The sequence below is a fragment of the Bombus vancouverensis genome, chromosome 18, assembly GCF_051014615.1.
Source record: "Bombus vancouverensis nearcticus chromosome 18, iyBomVanc1_principal, whole genome shotgun sequence".
NCBI lineage: Eukaryota > Metazoa > Arthropoda > Insecta > Hymenoptera > Apidae > Bombus > Bombus vancouverensis.
The window spans coordinates 4,437,523-4,461,163 of record NC_134928.1 but is presented as its reverse complement, the minus strand read 5'-3'; the positions used below and the strand labels follow the sequence as shown (position 1 = coordinate 4,461,163).

General features: G+C 37.8%; 1 protein-coding gene, 1 non-coding gene and 2 pseudogenes across 2 annotated transcripts; 1 reads left to right on the top strand and 3 right to left on the bottom strand.

The window, feature by feature from the left end:
• Positions 1 to 3,427: 3,427 nt before the first annotated feature.
• On the bottom strand, positions 3,428 to 5,066 carry LOC143304055 (uncharacterized). The gene has a single exon (XM_076626387.1). The coding sequence runs from the start codon at positions 5,064 to 5,066 to the stop codon at positions 3,966 to 3,968; it is 1,101 nt and encodes a 366-aa protein (XP_076482502.1). The 3' UTR covers positions 3,428 to 3,965.
• A 3,538-nt stretch (positions 5,067 to 8,604) lies between these two features.
• On the top strand, positions 8,605 to 8,680 carry LOC143304069 (U6atac minor spliceosomal RNA; annotated as a pseudogene).
• Positions 8,681 to 12,809: 4,129 nt separating this feature from the next.
• Positions 12,810 to 12,893, bottom strand: LOC143304065 (U6atac minor spliceosomal RNA; annotated as a pseudogene).
• A 5,048-nt stretch (positions 12,894 to 17,941) lies between these two features.
• On the bottom strand, positions 17,942 to 18,048 carry LOC143304064 (U6atac minor spliceosomal RNA). The gene has a single exon (XR_013060765.1). It is a non-coding gene; the product is annotated as a U6atac minor spliceosomal RNA (small nuclear RNA).
• Between the last annotated feature and the right edge of the window lie 5,593 nt (positions 18,049 to 23,641).

Sequence of the window (23,641 nt, the reverse complement as noted above, 5' to 3'; positions counted from 1 at the left end):
TAGAATTTAATCTTGGAATTAGGATTAATATTCTGTGGAAGACACAATGTTTATGTTGAAATAATATAATGTGATATTTATTAAACAATTATTTCGAGAGTTATAAATGTGCGTTCTGGAATGTAGACAGTTGGCTAGTTATTCACAGACTAACTGCCTTAGTGACCTGTGGCGCTTGTAAAGATTTTGAACCCCCACTCTCTATAATGAGTGTGACCTGAGTAGATGTCTCTGTGTGACGTCACGTGCCACGGAACTTTCTAGCAGCTTCTCGATACAGAGCGCTACTCTGTCAAGGCGCGACACCGACGTGCCCAATGTTCCATCCATATCCTTAGGTTTCTTCCGCCGAGTTCTCGGAAGAGCATGCACGCGCCAGCCGCCGCGGTACATCTAACGAACGTACGCTAGTGGGGATGGCGCTGGGCAACGAATGGAAGAATCTGTACGATCAAACACTCTATCCGCATGCGACTGATATCGTTGTATTCCAACAAACATCTTTAAAAAAAAAATATTTTCACACTTTGTTTACAGTCAACTTTGTAAATGCATACTTTATACATTTATATCTATACCAATCTATACATAACTGCTGCAGGAAGCTCTTTTATAAATGGCGCTTTTATAAATTTTTATAAATGCAAATGAATTTAAGAGGATTTTAACCGTACGTCAGCACATACAGTTTATTTTACGTGTCTCTACATAAATATGTTTTATATTTATATTATAAATACTTATATTTGTGCATTGTGTTTAATTATGAAACTTCTGTTTCGTACAATTAATAAATAACGATGAAATATAATATAATAATTCATAACACGATGAAATATGTCATACTTCGAACGTGTTTCCCGAGGTATAAAAAATTAACCGTTTAAATAACTCGTTAGAATTAAATTTGAATGAACTACTTCAAAAACGACTTGAAAATTATTTTTTCAGAAAATAATTTATTAGCCAAATAAATAGAAAAATGAATAGAAAAATGTAGCAAATGTGAAAATTATTTAAAAGTTGAGATCGTGCGCGGTTATCATTAGTTTGCATTTTGGGCACATTTTGTATACATTATTTTAACCAATTGAAGAAGAAAATAAAGTGCAACATTCCATATATTAATGGATTCAACGAAAAATATTTCCGGCCATTAGGCAACCGGATACCACACTAACCCAACCAACTACTTCTTTTCTTTTTCTTCTTCTAAGATTCTTGTGGATACCTAGGGGGAACTGAGATCGAACGGCGATAACATGTATAAGGGAAAGTTATACAGAAGAATGCCCTTACCTACATATTTCAAGTTCATTAAAATCGGTCAGACATTCTCTGATGATAATTAAGGAATTAATATGGAGAACAATTTATGTAACAATACATTCGCTGACACGTTGAATGAAATATTTAATAAATATTATGTAGGATTTTTTTATTTATTTCGAATGAGTTAAACAGGAAACGATGGTTATTTAACGTGAGCTAAATACTAATATGTCGAGTTAACATTAGAATTTAAGACGCGTAACGATTCTTCGTTTGAGTTAGCCATCGTTTTACGAGACAGAGATTATATTTACGCGAATATACAAGATTTTACAAAATATTATGAATATTGAGTTTAATGAATGATAAGATTAACAGACGGTAAGTTTAACTAATAATTAGATTAAAGAATAATAAGTTTAACGAATAATAAGAGTAACGAATAATATGTCTTACGAATAATAAATTTAACGAATAATGAGATTAACGATTGATAGGTTTTACGAATAATGAATTTAATTAACGCTATTAACAATGTTCCTAGGTTCAAACGAATCCACGGTCAACGGGATAACTCTTTACTATGCGTAGAATAATTTTAAACACAAAAAAAATACGATTGCTGAGACACTCGGTAAACTGCTCGATGTATCACTTTTCAAGGCGATCACACGAATGAATATCTGATGAAAATCTTTTTCGCTGTACGACTGCATTTGTTTGTTATACGCTCGCTGGAGGCATCGAGAAGGTTCCAATCGTCGTTGCTAGGCAGTTTCTGTCAAAAGTTTGTTGTATACTCTTTGGAAGCATCGAGAAAGATCCAAACGCCGTTACTAGGCAGTTTCTGTCTGGAGTTTAATTCCTAATACAACGTGTGTCCCATTATATCGACATCTCCAAAGTACAATTCTATGTGATTTCTAGGGAGAACAATACAACCGATCCACACCTTCGTCAGGCAAAGCGTTTATCCCGTGACCATGGCTACGTTCGGCGACCAGTTATCACCTCGAACCCACTTTCGCTTTCACAAATATCAAACAATTACAAATGACAATTGCTTAATTACAGCTATGATAAAATCTAGGCTAAAGCATTAGAAGACTTCCTCAAAATTGCAAAGGGAAGGCTCCGGTTTTCCTTTCATCTCCGACAAATATATACAATATTGTTAACTAGTGATTTGAATTGTATAGAGTTTTAACAGTTGAGCAGACTACAGTTGCAATCTAAAGCGTGATCATATCCATTTCCAATTAACTTCAACCAAAAAAAAAAAAAAAAAGAAATTATAACTATATAAATGACAACAGATATGTAACAATTTATCTTGCATATTTTACTTTTTATAATTCTTGAAGAATATTTGTATCCTATCCAAATTTTTTACATTATTTTCTAAATTTAATCAGGACTCAAAGGTTTAAAAACAATATAATACAGAGAATATTACATAATTATAGCGGATCAATATATTTTCATTAAAAACAGAATTTGTGTGTATTTCACTGTAACAAGGTTATGTTTATGAATAGAAAAATTCGGATATGGATGGTTCTACAGAAGTGGGAATTTCTTGCGGTCCTTATATTTCAATACTTTTAAAAATGTTAAATTGTATTATAATTGCACGTCATAGAAGGATAATAAATGTAATTTCATAAGCAAATTACGAAGAACTGTCAATTTAATTTAATTATATCCAAAAATTACCCTTTTACACGTGAAATTCTCAATCCACTGTTAAATAATATGATAAAGTTGTAAAAGAAGTAGCAACCTGAAGCAGCCTGATAAGAGTGTAATATAATATTTATGTTATATTCATGCTTGCGAGTTTGCTCCGGAGCGCCTGGTCGCGATTGCTGGGCCATCATCGAACTAGTCAATGATGATGAAAAATTCTCAACGCGAGAATTGATTGTAATTTCAACAAATAAATAAAAAAAAAAAAAATATTCATGCTTAAAAAATGCTTTACACTGTTTCGGTAAAGTTATGAAGTGTATAATTTATTTATTTTAATTTACAATAAAGAACGCAAGATTGATCATTAGATCGCTTATGTAAGGAATGAATGTTCGCTATTTTTAAAAATGCAATAATTATTTTTAAATTTAACTGAGATAGCATGATTGTCCTACTGAACAAATTGTAAAATTTAAATAAATAAATAAAAAAAAGTGCATGATTGCGAACAACTTTCTTCTTTAACAGTCTAAGAAATCTATCTATATCAGTAGAATAAATTCTGTTTAAAAAATACATATCATATAATTATACAATGACTCATTGAAATCTAGCTTTTATTTTTTGTCGATAGTATGGTAAGAAAATACGAAGTTCGAACGCTCATAGCGATTGCCTGGGTTACGTCATCCTTTATTCTAGGAAAAGATAGCGATGCTCAAGGGTGTGGCGGACTTCGATGTCTTTCACAGCTGCGACGCCAAGCACTTGTTTTTTTTTTTATTTATTTGTTAAAATTGATTGTAATTTTAACAAATAAATAAAAAAAAATGTCACGTAAAATTCGTGATAAAAAAAGGAAGAGCTGACCAATAGCTTAACCTGATTGTCCTTTTATATTTTTAGTCACAAAAGTGGTAAAGCACAATATTAGAATGAAGCAGCGAAGTTACAAAGTATTAAAATATTTGTTTAAATCGCGGCCAAGACTAGTCTCGTGGTCAACGCACATTTTTCTCAACATGTCCCAATTCATCACATTTGGGACATCTTACTTGTCGCTTAGCAGATGATACACGTTCCGTTTTAGAAACCGGTGAAACGCGTTTGTTGACTGGATTATTGTTACGTGTGGTAGGTAATGGTCGGTCACTTGCTGTTGGTCGAGAACCTGTCCTCCATCCCTTTTCTTCTTCTTGCAGGTATCTTTCAACGTCTACGGCTTTTTTTTCTGTTTTGTACAAGGAATCTAGTTTGCCAGCTAACAGTATGCGTCCTATGTCGCGTCGAAGTCCTTTTAAATAAATTCGACTTACTTTCCTCATGGTGGCTTCAATCATTATTCGTCTTGTAATTGGTTGTAGATTTTCACTAATTATTGCATATGTAAGTCTATTCAATATGCAGCGGAATCGGATATTGAAACTTTGAACAGATTCGTGGCGTCCCTGTTTCAAATCGCGTAATTGTTCTTCGTATTCGTCAGATGTTAAATCAACTACTACGTTGGATCTCAAAGTGTTATATAAATCTTCATAATTTCCAATCGGTATGTGTCGAATACTGCGCGCGGCTTTACCGACTATTTTATCGATTTTTATGGCTTTCAACAACAAATCCTTTTGTGAACAACACATTCGCATAGCATGTACTTCTTTTATGAACTCTTCCACTCCAACATCATCGTCACCGTTTAAAGTTGGTATAAATCTTATTGCATCTTCCGCTGATAACATAATCTGGTGTTGTTGTTCGTTGTGGTATTGGTCTCCGCCATTGTTATCGCTTTTGGGATCAAATGTCGTTTCGGGTATGCTCGCTGCAGGTATACGATCCTTCTTTCTTGATTTCACGGTTTTCTTTGTGGTCTTCCTCACAGATTTAGAATTTTTGGACTTAATTATTTTTTTATTTGTAAGAACTAGCTTTATTTCGGCAACTGCTTGTTTTAGCAGTTTGATTTCTTTAGCGCGGCGTTCATTCTCTTCCCTTGCTTGTTGTGCTAATATTTGGATCTGTTCTTGAATTTCGGTGTGTTTCTGTATCACTTGTAGTACTTGCCGTAGACTAATGTTGATATCTTTATATGATAAGTCATACATTTTTTTTCTTTTCTTATTTTCTTTTTCTCGAAAATTGCTACTTAGTCCGAGTTTTGGTTGGCAAAAGAATCAAGCTTTACACCTTGATATCCGTAGAAATGGAACTTCCGTAGAATGTCCGTTAACTTCAGATTGTGAGTTTATCGTTGATGATGACCCGTAATCCAAGTTGAGTCCTTTTCACGTAGATAGGATGTCTTGTTTTCCTAACGAGCACTTATCACTATTGCTTAACTTGATATTTAATTTCACTTTTATATTTTGATATGCTTTTACTCACAAAAATGATTAAATGCAATATTACAATGAAGTAGCGAAGTTACAAAGTATCAGAACAGTTCAAGTCACGCACAAGGATCTACCCAAGACTAGTCTCGTCTTCGAATGCTCGTAGTTTTTATATGAATGGAGCTTGACGGGGGTGAGAGGTGAGGAGAGGACCCTGAGTGACCTACGTGATGGGGAAAGTTTGGTTTGGGCCATGTGTCCAAAGGCCAGGTTAAAATCTAACGGTTCATTGTCAGTAGCATAGAATGGTATGGATTTATGTATAGTCCATGTCACATGGGCATTCGGTTGTTCTTTGAACAATTGTCAACGTGGACGAGCGAAAGCAAAACCATGCAAATTCTGCATTTCCGATAATATACAAGACTGCTTTGAATTCGTTCGATCAATTCCTAACAATATCTATAAACAGTGAACTTAAGGCCTCATTCACAACTACATACACTAGATTGTAAGAAATATTTGTTGTATATGTATGTAGCGGCACATGAGTCACAGGACGATTCGAATCGAGAGTGACTTGTGTTATTGGTTTGCCTCGGAGTTTTAACACCGTTTCGATGTATGAGATTTAAAAGTAAACAAACTCCGGACAAAACAACATGACCGCTACTTGCAACCATCAACCGGAATCGAATTCAAACTTCTCTGATCAATATAAATAGGCGAGAATGCGCTCTAGAACATTCATTAACCAGTATCATTATAGCGAGTAGCATTGAGCAAACGACGATTACAACGTAATATACTTTTTTTTTAAATATTTATTAAAATTACAATCACTTCTCGCGTTGAGAATTTTCAGTAGTTTTTCTGGCGTGGCGCAGTAACATGGCTAATTATTTATAAATAGTTATTACTTATTATAGATAAGTATAATGCGTAATATACTAACTCTGTATTTTGTACTTTTTTTTTATTTGGTAGACTATTTACAATCAATTCTCGTTGAGAATTATAGGTAAATTCTTTTGGCGTGGTACTGTAACTTGGATTATAATAATTTATAATATGTTTGATTCTAGTTGGATCTAATGGTATTCTGTACTTAGAGCGATTTTTAATATATCTGACTATCACGAGTATTCACTCGTCTCGTCATTAAATAAATCAACACGTTTGACATCCGCCTCAGCTCATTTGAAAGCCATTTGCATAAATTGGAACCGCCGACCTTGCACAAATCGCTTGTTATTGTTTTAGTAGGGCCGACTTCTTAGAGTAGTCGGTAGAGAAAATGTCGTCCATGTATATTTTTTCTAGATCTCACAAAGAACATAACCTAACAAACACGATGATGGTACCCCATTGGGGGTAGCCACCCACATGATAATCAAACAGATAAAAAATCCTACCAAATGTCCAAATTAGACAAATTGTGAATGTGAAATTTTAAATAAAAATTAAAAAAAAGTGTATCTTCGAAGAAAAAAAAAAGAAAAAAAAATCTTTGTTGAAGTTATCTGTTCGGGGCCCGTATGATGAATGCGTAACAGAAATATATTTGAGTATAAGTGTAACTGTAAGTATAAATATAAGGATATACTAATCCAGATCCACACTCTGGCAGCGTAACATTACAACAGAGTTTCGAAGCCATGAGTCTATTTATAGAATTACGAAGACTGGCCCGTCTATATGTCGGATTTTTTCCAAAATCGATCTCGTGCGCGCTTACCATCGAATTCCCATCGCGCCGGAGGACGTACCGAAAACTGCGATTACTACCCCTTTCGGCCTTTTCGAAGCGACTAGTATGATGTTTGGACTCCGAAACGCCGCCCAAACGTGCCAAAGATTCGTGGACGAAATCACGAGAGGCCTCGATTTCGTCTACGCGTATATCGATGATTTTTTAATCGCGTCCGACACCGAGGAACAACACCGCCAACACTTGCGGATTTTGTTCAATCGCCTCGACGAATACGGGGTCGTTATAAACCTCGCAAAATGCGAATTCGGGGTGCGCGAAATTCAATTTCTTGGCTATACCGTTACCGCGGAGGGGACAAAACCTCTGGCTGAACGCGTTGACGCGATAATCAAAGCACCGCGACCTGGTACTGTTAAGGAACTGCGAAGATACTTCGGTATGATCAACTTTTATCGACGTTTCATACCGGGGGTAGCGCAAATTCTACAACCGCTCAAGGACTTGTTAAAAGGCACAACAAAGTGCAATACGACTATTGAGTGGTCCGATCAAACTGAAAAGAACTTCCGCGAGTCGAAGCGCGCCTTAGCTAACGCAACAATGTTAGCGCATCCGATTCCAGGCGCGTCCGGTAGCTTCGTAGTCGATGTTTCCGATTACGCAATAGGAGCGGTACTCCAACAACGCGTCAATGATACTTGGCAGCCTCTGCGTTTCATCACGAAATTCCTATCCCTCCCGCAACGAAAGTACGGGATACATACATATGTATTTTCTTGCTCTTCCAACCCATTGCCGTTGCGGTCATTTGTTGCAAATTCGATCGTTTGCATCTGACCTAAATCTTGAGGTTAAAATTTTCTGTTACAAATTATTAAAAGACCTATTTATAACTTATGCCAATCCCATATGTTATAAAATTTCTGACAGTGCGATGGAAAACGCAAGGCTAGGCATCTTGAAAATAAGTGCATTAGAAGAAGCAGCAATTATTTTAGAACGGCCATCTCTTACTACAAGAATTAAATAGCAGCAAAAATATATTATTAAGAGCTTCATAATAGATTTAATAATAATGATTTAATTCAGGGAATTATTTACCTTTACCCCTTGTATTTAGAGAGGGCTATGAAAAATGTACATCTCCTTCAAGAGGCTAATTAGAATACTTCCTATGATGTACATTACCACAATAAGAATCAAATACTTTCCAATGAGCTAGAAGCTCGGCGGGGCAGATGGCTACGGTCGTTAAGGCCGAGATTTAAAGGTGACGCGTCGGGAGTTCGAATCCTCGGTATATGACGAGCGAGATAAAGAGACGGAAAACCAAAATTTCTGCTTACAACAGGCAAGCGGCCAGCCCCTCCCTTGCTTGTGGTGTGGGCGTACTTTCTGGGAGTGCGCTTGGTAAAGGTGTTTGGTGTTAAGCACCCGGGGGCCCGAGGGCCACACTCGCGCACTAGTCTACCGTCGTCCCGCCCGTGGAGGTTTTAGCCGGTAAGAATCCGGCACTACCTTCTACCCGTCTGCACAAGGGTGGTAAGAGGTGTCTATGAAGATTTCCTCCACGTAAAAAAAAAAAAAAAAATTTTTTTGTAGTACGGAAGGGGACATGTTTAACACTACCGTAGACAAGGATGGAACACATATATATGTCTTTTTTTTTTTTATTTGTTGAAATTACAATCAATTCTCGCGTTGAGAATTTTCAGTAATTTTTCTGGCGTGGCGCAGTGACATGGCTGTTTATTTACAATAAGTTAATACTTATTATAGATAGGTATAATTTATAAGTATTATAAGTAAGTGCATATGCTTAATTTGGATAATTAAATGAATCTAACGTTTAGGTCTAGCGGGTAGTGCCTCTTCAGCCTGCGAATCTGGTCCGTCGTATCGAGTAGTCCAGTGATTAGGGGGTTTCGGTGTTTGTTGATTCTTTTGCTATATCTGTCGCTATATTTTGCTATTTCCTCTTTGACGGTGGGTATCTTGAGGTCGCGGTGTATTGTTTCATTGGTTACATACCAAGGTGCGTCAATTAGGGATCTTAGCGCTTTCGATTGAAAGCGTTGGAGTATTTCAATGTTGGAGTTACTTGCTGCTCCCCATAGTTGGATTCCGTAGGTCCAGACAGGTTTTATTGCGGTCTTGTAGAGGGTAATTTTATTCTGTATGTTTAGTTTGGAGCGTCGGCCCGTGAGCCAATAGAGTTTTTTTAGTTTGTCCTTTAGTTGCTTCGTTTTATCTGAGATGTGTGTCTTCCACGTTAGTCTCCTGTCCAGGGTCATGCCCAGGTATCGGACTGTGTCCCTGCTAGGAACTGTTGCATCGTTGATGGTGACCTGGGGGCAGGTTTGTTTTCGGAGCGTGAAGGTTACATGTGAGGATTTCTTTTCGTTGACTTTGAAGCCCCATTTGTGAAACCACTTTTCCATGGAGTCGAGACTTCGCTGGAGAGTGGATGAAGCTATTACCGGGTCTGCGTGGGTAGCTAATAGCGCTGTGTCGTCTGCAAATGTCGCTATTGTTATATCGTTTGATATAGGTAGGTCGGCAGTGTAGATGGAGTACAGTAGGGGTCCGAGGACACTACCTTGGAGTATGCCGGCTTCTAATTGGAATGTTGCGGAAGGGGCGTCTAGGCATTTAACCATGAATTGTCTATTGGTTAGGTAAGATTTTAGGATGGAGTAGTAGGGGTGAGATAGGATCTTTTTAATCTTGTATAGTAGCCCTTCATGCCATACTTTGTCGAATGCCTGTTGGATGTCTAGGAAAACCGCTGAGCAATATTTTTTCTTTTCTAGTGTTTGGCTGATCGTATGTGTTAAGCGGTGGATTTGCTCTACTGTAGAATGATGTTTTCGGAAGCCGAATTGGTGATCTGGGAGTGTTTTCAAGTTCTCTAGAATTGGAAGGAGTCGGTTCGTGAGCATCTTCTCGAATAGTTTGGACAGGGTAGGTAAAAGACTGATTGGGCGATAGGAGCAGGTTTCGTATATCGGTTTACCGGGTTTAGGGATGAGGGTAATCAATGAGATTTTCCAGGCCTTAGGATAGTGTTCCAGGCGAAGGATAGCATTAAAAATCAATGTGATGAGTGCTATCCCTTTTGTGGGAAGTTCCTTGATTGCTTTATTGCTTATTAGGTCATGTCCTGCTGCTTTCTTGGGGTTTATGCGACTGATTGTTTCTATAGTCTCTGCAGAGGAGAAGGGTTCGATAGGAGGGGACATTTGGAAGGGGGTGTGCAGGTATTCAGTAACGTCCGCGGCGGCTTTGGGGGAATGGGGTTTGAATACTTTTGACAAGTGTTTAGCAAACAGGTCGGCTTTTTCTGTAGGGCTAACTACCTAACCCCAACCTAACCCCAACCTAACCCCATCCACCTTGCGGACGGCGGATAGGTGGGATTATTTGTGGGGGGCGTGTGAGTTTCCTGGAGGCCTTCCATAGTGAGTAGTTCGCGTCGGCTGTGGGGGATAAGCAGGCGAGGTATTTATGGAAGCAGTCGTTTTTATAGTTTTTTAAGGTTCTGGATAGCTTTCTAGTTGCGTTGTTAAGTTTGCGTTTGTCCTCCGGTGTCGCGGTTCTTGACTCTCACTACACTCCTTGTTTTTTCGTATATCGCTTTAATCCTTCGGTTTAGTTTTTCGCTAATCCCCATTTTCCTCATTTTCTCCTCCAGTTTCTCTCTGTTTAGTCTGTTGAACGCCGCTCTTAAGTCCGCAAAGCAGGCATGTAATTTCCCTCTTTCTTTACCTAGCTGCTTGTATATGACGTGGTTTATCACAAAAACCGCATCGGTCACTCCTCTTCCTTTTCTGAATCCGAATCTTCCAGTTTGTTTTCAATCTCTGCCTTCAGTCGTTCGTCCAGTATCTCTGCATAGATCTTGTATGCTGTATCCATTAGCGTTACTCCTCTGTAGCTCTTCGCTACTCTCTTGTCCCCCTTCTTACATATCCGACGTATTACTCCTTTTTTCCAATCTTCTGGTATCCCCTCCCTATTTCCATATTCTCCTTAAGGGGGGGGGGGGTAAGGTATTAAAATTTTTTTGTATTTTTTTAATTGAATGCATAATATCTTAAGAATATTGTATCAAAATTTCAAGTCGATTGGAGCAAAATTGACAAAGTTACGAGTATTTTCATACATGTCGGATTTTGATACCTACCCGACCCGAACGTGCTATTGATACCTGGCAGATGTTTCGCTCTCTATATATTACCTAATCTAACCCCCCAGATCCCGGTGCCCCTTTGAACACTATTTCTGTACATAATTTACGAGGTAACGCTGGAGAGTTTTTTCCAATTTGTTAATTATTTTTATTTTACAATAACAAATTATCCGATCTTTTCGCAAAAAATCGCATTTTTCCCTTCAAAGTGTTCCAAAAAAGTGAAAAATTGAAATTTCAAAAAATCCTCCCAGCGTTACCTGGAGAAAACTGCTTCCTAACGAATGAACTTTAATTGTTTGATTTCAGATGATACAGCACCAAGTTACGAGAGGCACCGCAATTCTACTTTTTTCCGAGACACGTCCGTGAAAATTTTATACAATATACTTCGAATGTCATACTTTAGTGTATTATTGGTTTTAATAAAGAGATTCTAACTGTGTCGTCACAAAAAATTCACAGAAACATGCCTTTTTTGTACGAATTAACCTTAGCCCCCCTTAACGCCCATAACGCCGCCCCCACTACCTTCGGTGCATACTTTCCTACCTCATTTTCTAACCCGTTTTCCCCCGTTGCTTTCTTTTGCTTCTTCTCTTTCTTTTTCTTTTTTCCCTCTATGAGCGCTTCTCTGCTGCATTTTCCTTTCATAAACTTTGTCATCTCCCTTCTCATCACTCTTTTCCTTTCTTTCCACTCCTTGTTGTACCACGCTTTCTCTCCCATACCCTATTTCCTCATCTTCACTTTCTTCTTTGGCATTGCTTCGTTTATCTTCTTTTTGATTTCAGTCCACGTTTCCTCTACTGTTCTTCCCTTGCAGGTCCAGTCTACATTCCTCCAGGTATTTTTCCACACTTTCGCTTGTTCATTCCCTTTTCTCCTTCTCTTCTTCTATCTTTTCCTCGTATTTTCGTAATTCTGCCCCCCCCCCCCGCCCCTATTCAACGGCATGTAGTCCGACTATGTTCTTTTTTATACTGTTACGACCTTTCGCGGAGAGACGCGACCGCTAGGAAAACGCGTCAGCGAGAGGCGTAAATTCTCGCTACGATTCTGTTATTCGACGCCGCAAAATAGTCGTCCCCTGTTTCGATTAAGATAACAGAGGTGGTTCAATGAAGTAACACTGTTTTAACAGGTGAACATAAAATAATATATTTGACAATAATATGATGAATAAATTACACAAAGTTGACTCGACCTTACGATATCTCTCAATGAATTCGTTAAACTATATGATTTTGATTTTGCTCGTCAGAGCTCTCGATGTCTAACGCTTGGCTCGTCAGAAGGGACTGATTGCCTTTCGATCATTTCTTTGTCTTGTTTGGAAGACGACCCCCCATTATGCTCGCTTCACGCCACCGCTCGCGCCTATGATCACGTATGGTTCTTCTTGTGTCGAAAACGTTACGGACAAAAATCGACGTTTCTAGGGCTCGCTGCTTGGCGACAACTATGCGCCCGTCGATACATTGTATATGATACGGCGGGCAGATGAGACGGTCTGCCTGCGACACTGTAGGACCGCGAGCGACGGTTAGAAAATACAGCCTGTGGTAAGCATCGTGGCGTAACACCTACTTTCATGTCGATTATTGATAAAGATTATTCGCCAGTGATACCATTTATATGTGTTCCACCCTTGTCTATGGGAATGTTAAACGTCTCTCCTTTCATACTACAAAAAAATTTTTTTTTTTTTTACGTGGAGGAAATCTTCATAGACACCTCTTACCACCCTTGTGCAGACGGGTAGAAGGTAGTGCCGGATTCTTACCGGCTAAAACCTCCACGGGCGGGACGACGGTAGACTAGTGCGCGAGTGTGGCCCTCGGGCCCCCGGGTGCTTAACACCAAACACCTTTACCAAGCGCACTCCCAGAAAGTACGCCCACACCACAAGCAAGGGAGGGGCTGGCCGCTTGCCTGTTGTAAACAGAAATTTTGGTTTTCCGTCCCTTTTTATTTCGCATCCTTACATACCGATGATTCGAACTCGGGACGCGTCACCTCCATCTCTCGGCCTTAACGACCATAGCCACCTGTCCTGCCGAGCTTCTAGCTCATTGGAAAGTATTTGATTCTTAATGTGGTAACGTACATCATACGAAGTATTCTAATTAGCCTCATGAAGGAAATGTACTTTTTTCATAGCCCTCTCAAAATACAAGGGGCAAAGGTAAATAATTCCCTTAATTAAAAGTATTATTATTAAATCTATTATAAAGCCCTCAATATATTTTTGCTGCTATTATATTTCTTGTAGTAAGAGTAGTGTTGAGAGGCAAGGAGAGGATCCTGGGTGCCCTGAAAGTTCGTCAAATAGTTTATTATAGCACCTTAAAGTCTATTTTTTCTTTTTAAAAAACACATTTTTGTAAACGCGCCAAAATTTTTAATTTCACACTATTTACTACCTTCTTTTTAGTTCTGCAGTCTGCTACAAGTAGTATACCAATAACTAATTTTTTCTACGTTAGTTTTACTCATATTGTTAAGAACGATGTAAATAAAATAATAAGAAGAGCCTATCACCAGGGACGTTCGAACGTGTACGCAAATGAATGGTCAATAGCATGAAGATTTTTAATTAAACTCTTTGCATTAAATACTTTCACGTGACATCTCCTTTCTATCTGAAAAATTTGAATTGATACTAAATAAATGAGGTTTTAGAGTGGATATGATTCTCATGTAACTATTTTCATTCGTACAACTCATATGTTATTTGTAATTGTTTTTAAACTGATTTCGAAAGTTAATAAAAAGTTGTATACTTTCTTATTTTATTTTCTGATTTGAATTTCTACAAAATTGGTCAAAGGAATTATCTTCTTTGTCGGAACTGAAAGATTAAAATATAGCACTTGTCCATTTCTTAAAAATTAATTTACATACAAAATGTTACTCATACATACATATCTGTATTTATCATATTTCTTAATTATTTTACTATTTCGTTATGGTACATTTCAATTTTTGTATTAGACATCTTTAAATTAATTGCAAAATGCTATTACTAAAATATTCATTGCTGTTCTGCAGACATATTCAATTGTGATGCGAATAAAGCACGACTTGATCTTCTCTAATCTCTTTTTCACTCTTTCTTTCTACAAATTAAATATTTGTTCCATCCAACTTGGGTCTACTGATTCAGGTATCTACATTCCTTTTTTACAGCGGTCAAATGTATTGCTTTTGAGTTCCGATTATATTGTGACAGTTTACTTACCGTGAAGAAATATCAGGTCTCGTTCCGATAGCTATACATTGGGTTGGCAATTAAGTCATTGCAGATTTTGTCATTAGGTGGTATTGACAAAATCAGCAATCATTTAGTTGCCAATGCAGTAGATCAGTGGTCTCAGTAACTGTTGGTATTCGGTCTTATCCGGTGTCAGGACCGGTACACTTCTAAACCGACGAGCTAATGACGGACACCCACCAGACGGCACGGGAGTGCACGCGGCAGCAGGGGGTCGGGGCCCAGACCCAACACCCGGGGGTCCTCACTACTTCGTAAGATAACCACTTGTGTAGGGATGCGGCCGAGTTGTAAGAGCTCCAGTCTTTGAAAGTCACGGCTGGAGTTCGGAAGTAAACTGTCATTAGTGTAAACAAGATGTTAGCAAATAAATTCTCTCTTTTTTTATTTTCATCTTCCATTTCTTTTTTCACTTTACGTGATACCGGCTTCGGCGAACCTTATATGCATCTAAATCTTGTTTTAAATGCATTTAAATTTTCTTACTGGCTATTTTACTGGATCGCAACTTTCTAGGCGGTGTTTCCTTAAAATTTGTTCTTTGTATGATGTTTCCGATAATTATATCACATCCTTCTTTTTTATAACTTTTATATTTAAGGAATTATTTTTTTCCGATTCGGTTAACTCAAAGTGCTATCTCAATTTTGATGCGAGTTCTTCAACTATCTTATCATTTGTTGCTATAAAAAGTCAGCTACGTATATTTCAACGATCGGTTGCTTCTGTCCCTTAATTTATATGCACACGATTCTCCTTCAAAGTGTGTTATATAATATTCAACGGTATCCAGATAAAGGCAATCCATATGTGCGTTTTTCTAGCTCGCATACTTTGTTACCGTCGGTTATAAATCCTAGTGGTTGTTCCATATATGCTATGTCCTTTGTATTTCTGTATAAGTATGACGATTTGACGTTGGATTGCTTGATTTTCATTCGATTAATCGCTGTTAGAGCCAGCATAGCCCTTGCTGTGTCCAATCGTTGACAGGAGCGAATGATTCCCCGTAACTTATTCCGATTTCTAGTTATTTCCTACTGCGAGTAATCGTGCTTTGTACTTTATATTTCCTTCCTGCGAATGTTTCTGACTGTACATCTATTTGCTTTCTATCGTTTCTATCTCTTTTTCGTGCTGCACTAATCTCCATATCGTGCTCTGTCTCATCGTGTTGAGACACGATCTCTGATTCTATCGCTGCCACATAGTTGTTTGGTAGTAATAACATTCGTTTATTCATTTCGCTTTTCTAATCTTTCGAAACGTCTTCTTCTCTTAAGCGCATTTCTCTTGCCATTAGCAACCTGTCATGCTTTTCTCGTGTGACTTTATTCAGCCATCCTCGTTTGGGTCCGCGTTTTATGTTTTCTTGAAACTCTTCTGCTTCTGGTTAATATTCTCTGTTCCCTGTATTACCTTCGTTAATTTGGCTTTTCATATTGTTGAGGTTTTATCTCGGAATAGAGAGAGCAAACGTGTGGATGAATGTATTGGGTTGGCAACCGAATATTATAGAATTTCTTTATTCAGAAATGTTAGAAATTGGGATTTCCAATGGTATCCATTCTATGTAATAATTTATTGATAGATGGATTTATTACAATTGATTAAATAGAAAATCGATGATTATTTATTTATCATAATGTAGTATTGTAAATAATTATGATTAGTTTATTAATGATAAATGAATTAAACAGATGTCAATTAAAGAGAAAACAATGGTTATTAAGTATGAACTAATTGCAACAAACGTATAATAATTAAAACAACTAGATAATTAATTAACAAAGTTCGTCAACGCAAATTCAACTCTCTCTTAACAACGCTAACAACGTTATTTCGACAACATAATTCGCACTCTCTGACTTCTCAACTCATACTGCTGTTAATTCGTTTATCGTCCCCTAGCAGCCCCTTGCCGTTTGTCTTAGCCCCACTACGCACATGCACGGCAATCGCTTGTTTGCAATCCGCACAACAACCCCAGGCCTCTCGTCCATGATACTACAATAATATGAAGAATGATTATTTAACGTGAACTTAATGCAGTAGTGTGATGTGACAACTGTCGAAGAACGACTCTTGACTCTTGATACTCCGGTGGCTAACCGAACATCAACGGCTGCGGTGCCGAAATATATTGATGGCCGTTAGGCCTATTGAAGTTTCCCACCTTTTCGGCTTGTCGGCATTTGCCCTTTGTCGTCGACATTGTCTATATGTCGGTAATCTCTCCCCGGTACTATAATAGAAACGAAAAAGCTGCTGAAAAGGGAATCGTTGTGTCAGGGCCGACGAGCGTGTAACATTAATCCACATCAGAGATCAGGCCGTACACCGACGGCAAGATGGTAATAACAAACTGCAGACGCAAGCATATTGCAATCAAAATCTTTTGTATCTTTTCAAGCGAATGAAACTGTATTAAAATATATTGCGAGTAAATGTGTTCTGTATTTTGGTGCAGCGTGCAAAGTTTGAAAGGATATATTAATCCTTTTTTGTTATTTATACAATTGATATACAACATAACACATTTGGATATTGATCAAAAATTCATTTTTGATTGAAAATAATCTCACCTAACGCATGGAGTGCCCCTTTTTATTTAACTTACTTTACTTTTCTTTTTTTTTCGATGAACAAATGTCATTTCGATGAACAACTGTGTAATGTGTACCTTTTTTAGCGTTTATTCTCAAAACAGTTTTAATATAATAATAACCATATAGTAATATAATATAATAATAATAATAACATTATGGTGTGATATTGACTGAAATGCCGCAGATCAATAAAACATTAGATATAATGAATCCAAACCAATGGCTTTAAAATTACAGAACACACAGATTATTAGAAAAGATAGAACAGATTAAAGAAAATTATACTGATGAAATAAAATAAATAAAGGAGATAAAGAAACATCAAATAAAATAAAAGAATATAAAGTAATATATGATCATATAAATAAAATAAAACAAAATAATTAACTAACCAATTTACAAATAGAAACTTTTTACAAGCTTATAAGTAACATTATGTCTAATTAAAATATAAACAGTTTACGATATTATTGCTACTCGTATAACATCTTTAATTTCATCATTCAAAGAAATATGTTTACTGAAGTTGATCCAGAATGTCAGTAGGCGCCACCTTCTAATCACCGGTATGTATCCAAGTTTTGCCTATGATTATGTTGTTCAAGTCTGGAATTTGGTAATTAATAGTGTAAATTCACTCGGTAATACTGTGTTGTATATCAAATTTTTTTATCTTTCTTATTTCGTTTTTGATTACACGATGTCAATGGATCAAACATCTAGATTCGCGTCTAATATATTGTTCGAAATGCAATGCTCGAAAGGATGTAGCTGTAAAGATCATTTGCCACAAGAAAAGGTTAACAGATAATCTGTGTTATCCGGAGGGATGGCGGAAGCCTTCGCGGTCCCTCCAAAAAGATCTGATAAGTCCCGCCGAAAGGCGACCGTGCCTTACCATTTATATATGTGATCCATCCTTGTCTACGGTAGTGTTAAACATGTCTCCTTCCGTACTACAAAAAAAATTTTTTTTTTTTTTTTTTACGTGGAGGAAATCTTCATAGACACCTCTTACCACCCTTGTGCAGACGGGTAGAAGGTAGTGCCGGATTCTTACCGGCTAAAACCTCCACGGGCGGGACGACGGTAGACTAGTGTGCGAGTGTGGCCCTCGGGCCCCCGGGTGCTTAACACCAAACACCTTTACCAAGCGCACTCCCAGAAAGTACGCCCACACCACAAGCAAGGGAGGGGCTGGCCGCTTGCCTGTTGTAAGCAGAAATTTTGGTTTTCCGTCCCTTTAATGTCGGAGTCTTACATACCGAGGATTCGAACTCGCGACGCGTCACATTCATCTCTCGGCCTTAACGACCGTAGCCAGCTGTCCCGCCGAGCTTCTAGCTCATTGGAAAGTATTTGATTCTTAATGTGGTAATGTACATCATAGGAAGTATTCTAATTAGCCTCTTGAAGGAGATGTACATTTTTCATAGCCCTCTCTAAATACAAGGAGTAAAGGTAAATAATTCCCTCAATTAAGTCATTATTATTAAATCTATTATGAAGCTCTTAATAATATATTTTTGCTGCTATTATACTTCTTGTAGTAAGAGATGGCCGTTCTAAAATAATTGCTGCTTCTTCTAATGCACTTATTTTCAAGATGCCTAGCCTTGCGTTTTCCATCGCACTGGCAGAGATTTTATAACATATGGGATTAGCATAAGTTATAAATAGGTCTAATTAATAATTTGTAACAGAAGATTTTAACCTCAAAATTTACGTCCGATGCAAACGATCGAATTTGCAACAAATGACCGCAACGGCAATGGGTTAGAAGGACAAGAAAATACATATGTATGTATCCTTCTTTTGTGAAACAGAAGAACTTTATTTGTTCCTCTGCTTTTCCAACGGCACCGGAACGACGTTGATTCTCCAATCAAAAGCAATGTCTATCGTTCTCGCTTTCCTAACCAAAATTGTCCTTAACGAATCAGATCATCTCGTGACCTCAGACACACCCACCCCTAGCTTTCTTCCACCACAACATCGTCACTAAACGACTCAGTCTCCATCTTTAGAATAGGCAACACCTTTTACCGAGTTTCTACCCTTAGAACGATCGCATACTTAACGTATAAGTGTAACTAGGTTTTGCATAAAGTTATTGGAATGATTTATGTGTGTTAATTCAGTGTATATTCCATTGTGATTGCTGAATTCATAATAAAGTTTAATAAAAGCAAAATTGATAGTTGTGTTACGACTCAGCTATTTTATTTTATCATCCAACCCTCAACTATACGTGAGACTAGCCGTTGGCAGGATGATTTCTTCTTTGTTTCTATAGTTAGCTGCTACAGTTATTGTTATGGTTTTATAAACTAGTAATTTGTTGCTCATGCTCAATGTTCTTGCTGTAAGATAGTGCAACGACTTTCTCATTATCATTATGTGTTTAATGTTTTCCAGTCCAACTTATGATCCAAATACAGTACAAGGTATTTAACCGAAGTTGTTTGTTGGATTTCCTGATTTAACAATTTAATCTCAGAAGATTCTTTCTCCTTAAAAATGAAGACAATGTGCGAAAACTTGTTTGAGTTTAATTGCATTTTGTTATCTCTCGCTTAGCGTTCTATATTATATACGTGCGTTTTACGTTTCTTCTTGCTATTTTAATGTTTCCATGTTTGGATGGCATATTTTCAGATGTTCTTTTTCTTTTTTTTTTTTATTATTTAATTTGTACTTTACAATTTGCCCACATTCCGCAAATTTTTCTAGCTTATTTTCAGATGTGAACGTAGCGAAGGAACAAGTTTCCGTTTTCAGCGTTGTTAGCAATAAACAAAATAGAAAATGGGTTCGAGGACATTTTCTTGTGGAACAGTTAATTTCTTTCAGAGAGGACACATACACTTCTAATTTTAACATACAAATACCTATTCGTAATGTGGGAGAAAATAATTCTATATGTGCTATTCAGCAGAATTGTTTCTAACTTCCTTAAAATCCTTCATTTTATCACATAATACATAAAATCATTCAATCTTTAGCGGAGGCTTTTTCCACATTGAGAAGCAACGCGGTGCAGTATTTTCCACCTTCCGTTGATCTAATTACGTCGCTGGTCATTCTGTGTATTTACTTTACTGTATTCTGATTCTTCCTGAATCTAAATTGTTGGCCTAGGATTACGTATTTAGCTTTTGGTCGGATAGCCAGCTACGCTCGTTAAAAAACAACGGAAAAACTAAACGTTATCGGCACCCACTTTTCCAAAACACACACACAAAACGACCACATGGGTCGAGAACGACTGAACAGCATTATCATCGCCGAAACAAACAAACTCAAAAATAAAATAGAACAAGGCATAGCGCAAAATAAAACAGTTTGCACATTCTCAAACGAAAACACCTCGGACAACCCCAAACAACCAGAACCAGAAATAAACTACTTTACAAATTACAGCCAACTAAATATAATATTCTCCAAACTAAACAAGAAAAAATCCTACGGCTTCGATGGCATGCCAAACATTTTGCTCAAACGCTTACCTAACAAAATAAAATGGTACTACACGGAACTCTTCAACACTGCGCTAAATAACACGTATTTCCCCGGAAAATGGAAAAAGGCCAAATTAATAGCCATTACAAAAAAATAAAGACGGTTCATCACCTGCAAACCTACGACTTATAAGCCTCCTCCCCAACATAAGCAAAGTATTGGAAATAGTCATAAACAACCCCCTAGCCTCCTTCTGCGCAATAAATAACGTAATCCCAGAAAATCAATTCAACGCAATTAGAAGAAAAACAGCAGTTACCCCATCAGCGACATCTACAGCCAGCGCAACAATTATCACGAACAACACTTTTACACCTAAACAATAAGAACAGAACTTCAAGAACTTTTTGACAAAATTAACGATTACTACTACACATGGAAACTAAAAATTAATGCATCCAAATGCGAAACCATACTGTTTAGACCCAAGTCAAGTGAAAAAGGCCCAATAGAAAGAGAACACTCTAAAAAAATTCCAATTAAGAGAAAAAGCAAACGAAGGGGAGCTCATACCACACAAAAATTACGTAAAATATCTAGGCGTAAATATAGACGACAAATTAAACTGCAAGCAGCACCTCGAAATTCAACTCTCCAAAGTCAGCAAAGCATTCTAGAAAACAAAAAGATTATTCTACACCAAGCGTCGCAACAGCAAAGTAAAAATCCTGTGCTACCAAGCACTAATCAGACGGATCATAACCTATAGCTGCCTAATCTGGTACAACATATCAGCTTCCCTGATGGAAAAAATTCGCATATTCGAAGGAAAATGCATCAGGGCTTGCCTGAGTACTTACAGATTCGAACACAGCAGATTCAAGAAATACGTCAAAAATAAAAGAATCTACGACTTAGCCAACAACCACCGCATCGACTGCCACATCTTAAAACAAGGACATAACCTAACAAACAAACACACACCACACTAAAGAAATAAATCAATCAAATTCGAAGATGGTATCCCACTGGGGGTAACCATACACATGTTATATTAATATACCACTAAGCTATAATATTTTACCAAATGTCCTACTGGACAAATTGTAAAATGTAAATAAATAAATAAAAAGAAAAGCATCTTAAAACTAACAAGGAGCCACTTCGCGCAAGCTGCAAAGATAAAACAAAATAATTTAATCTTCGGTTGCTTATTTCCAAACGATTCGTATTACAAAAATACACTGACAACAGGTTAGGTCCCCCCCCCCCCCCGCCCGAAGCGTTTTTATACCTAGACGAAAGAAACTATCTCCAAGACCAAAATAATATCCCAATAATATACCATATAAAAAGAAAGATAGGGATTAAAACAATACTCTACGAGAAGAACTTAAATGGACAAACCGTAGACACTAGGTGGAGATACAACATGGCCCATCCCCAAAAAGACACAGAAGACAATCACAGAAAAAACATAAAAAAATTGGTGGATACCGAAACCATAATAAAAAAGAGAATAACAAGAGAAAGAGCCACAAAACGGCAACGCTCAAATCTCCCTCCGTATAAAATAGTGTGAATATTGTAAGCTTTGTAAATATTGCAAATAATTCTACAGGACACCCCTCCCTTCCCGCCCCGTCCACCCTCACCGACCCCTTTCCAAAATCCCACAGCCCCTCCGAAACCGAATAGACTAACGAACTGTCCTGTTTTTGCGACCAGGTTTTCAGGACAGAGATAGAAAGAAAAAACTACATGGTATATAAGCTCCGCTCTATAGCGACTTAAATCCAATTTATATATTGTAAAGCTAAAAAAATGTAATTCCGACATACAAAATATTGTATGCCTATGTCGTACCGTCATGTATCGGTACTTTTGCCTAAACAGGCCCACAACCAAAGTTCATTGTTTATGGAGTTCGGAGCGTGAAACGAAACTTCGTTCGGATTATACATTGTCGTTATGCAATAGAGAAGACATTGACTAGTGCAAATATGATTATTATAGAACCGGACAAGTAACCGTGGTAATTACATACTCGAGAAACTAATGACAATGTTCCTAGGTTCAATAACGAATCCGCGGTCGACGGGATGATAGATGAACGTGGTCACAAAATCTAAGTCGGACGCGTAATATTCACTGATCGTAAGGTGTTACTCTTTTCGTCGATGAGATCGCAAGAAAGAATGACTTTCCGTCCCAACGATGCCACAGAGGAAAAACTACGATGGGGTGTGTCCAAGGACACGAGATCATGGGATTCATCGGGGATAGTCTTCGTTCGGAAAGTAAGGGAAATTGACGTTGCTGCTAATTGGTCAATCTCCATATCGATAGTTAGAAAAAGATGCTAGCCACGTTCCGCGACTGGCTGTCGCCTCGAGCCCAAGCTCATTATCACAAATCTCGAACAAATACAATCGGATCGAAAGACGACGATTGTTTAATTACGCCTATGATAGAATTTAGATTACGGTGTTAGGGGATTATCCCGAAGTTCCAAAGGGGAGGCTTCGATGTCCTTTCATGTCCGACATATATTACACTCTGAAGACCTCGATAACCTTCTTACGCGCACGATTCTTGTCAACAGACTATTCTAATAGATTCTTCTAACAGCTACCAATCGTCTTTTGTCTCAACTGAGCCCTGCACGTCCTCTGACGCTTACGCACACATTCACATGTACAGTGTAAATGTATCATCTACCTGACACATTCATCTACTGGTCAATAAACATTATAAAAAAAAAAGCTACACTCGTTATGGCCCGGGATTGAAGACGTCGCATCGTGAATTCGAATCCTCGCCCTGGATATATTTCCAAAGGATGGAAAACCCAAAATCTCTCTCAAAAGCTAATATACGACAGAGGTAAGCCGGAGCGCTCCCATGCGCGTTGTGTTCGTACTTTCCGCGAGTGCTTGGTAGAGTTGCTTGGTAAGCACCCCAGGGCCGACGACCACTCACACTTCCGACCATGTTTCTACCATTTTGACTGTGGAGATCTTAGTCGGTAAGAGTCCGGCCGACACACTACCTTCTGCCGCCGCCCTGTAACGCCCGGCCAACACGATGGTG

Bases quoted from the DNA above. Each gene is read 5' to 3' on its own strand.
- LOC143304055 (XM_076626387.1), bottom strand. From the start codon at position 5,066: ATGTATGACTTATCATATAAAGATATCAACATTAGTCTACGGCAAGTA.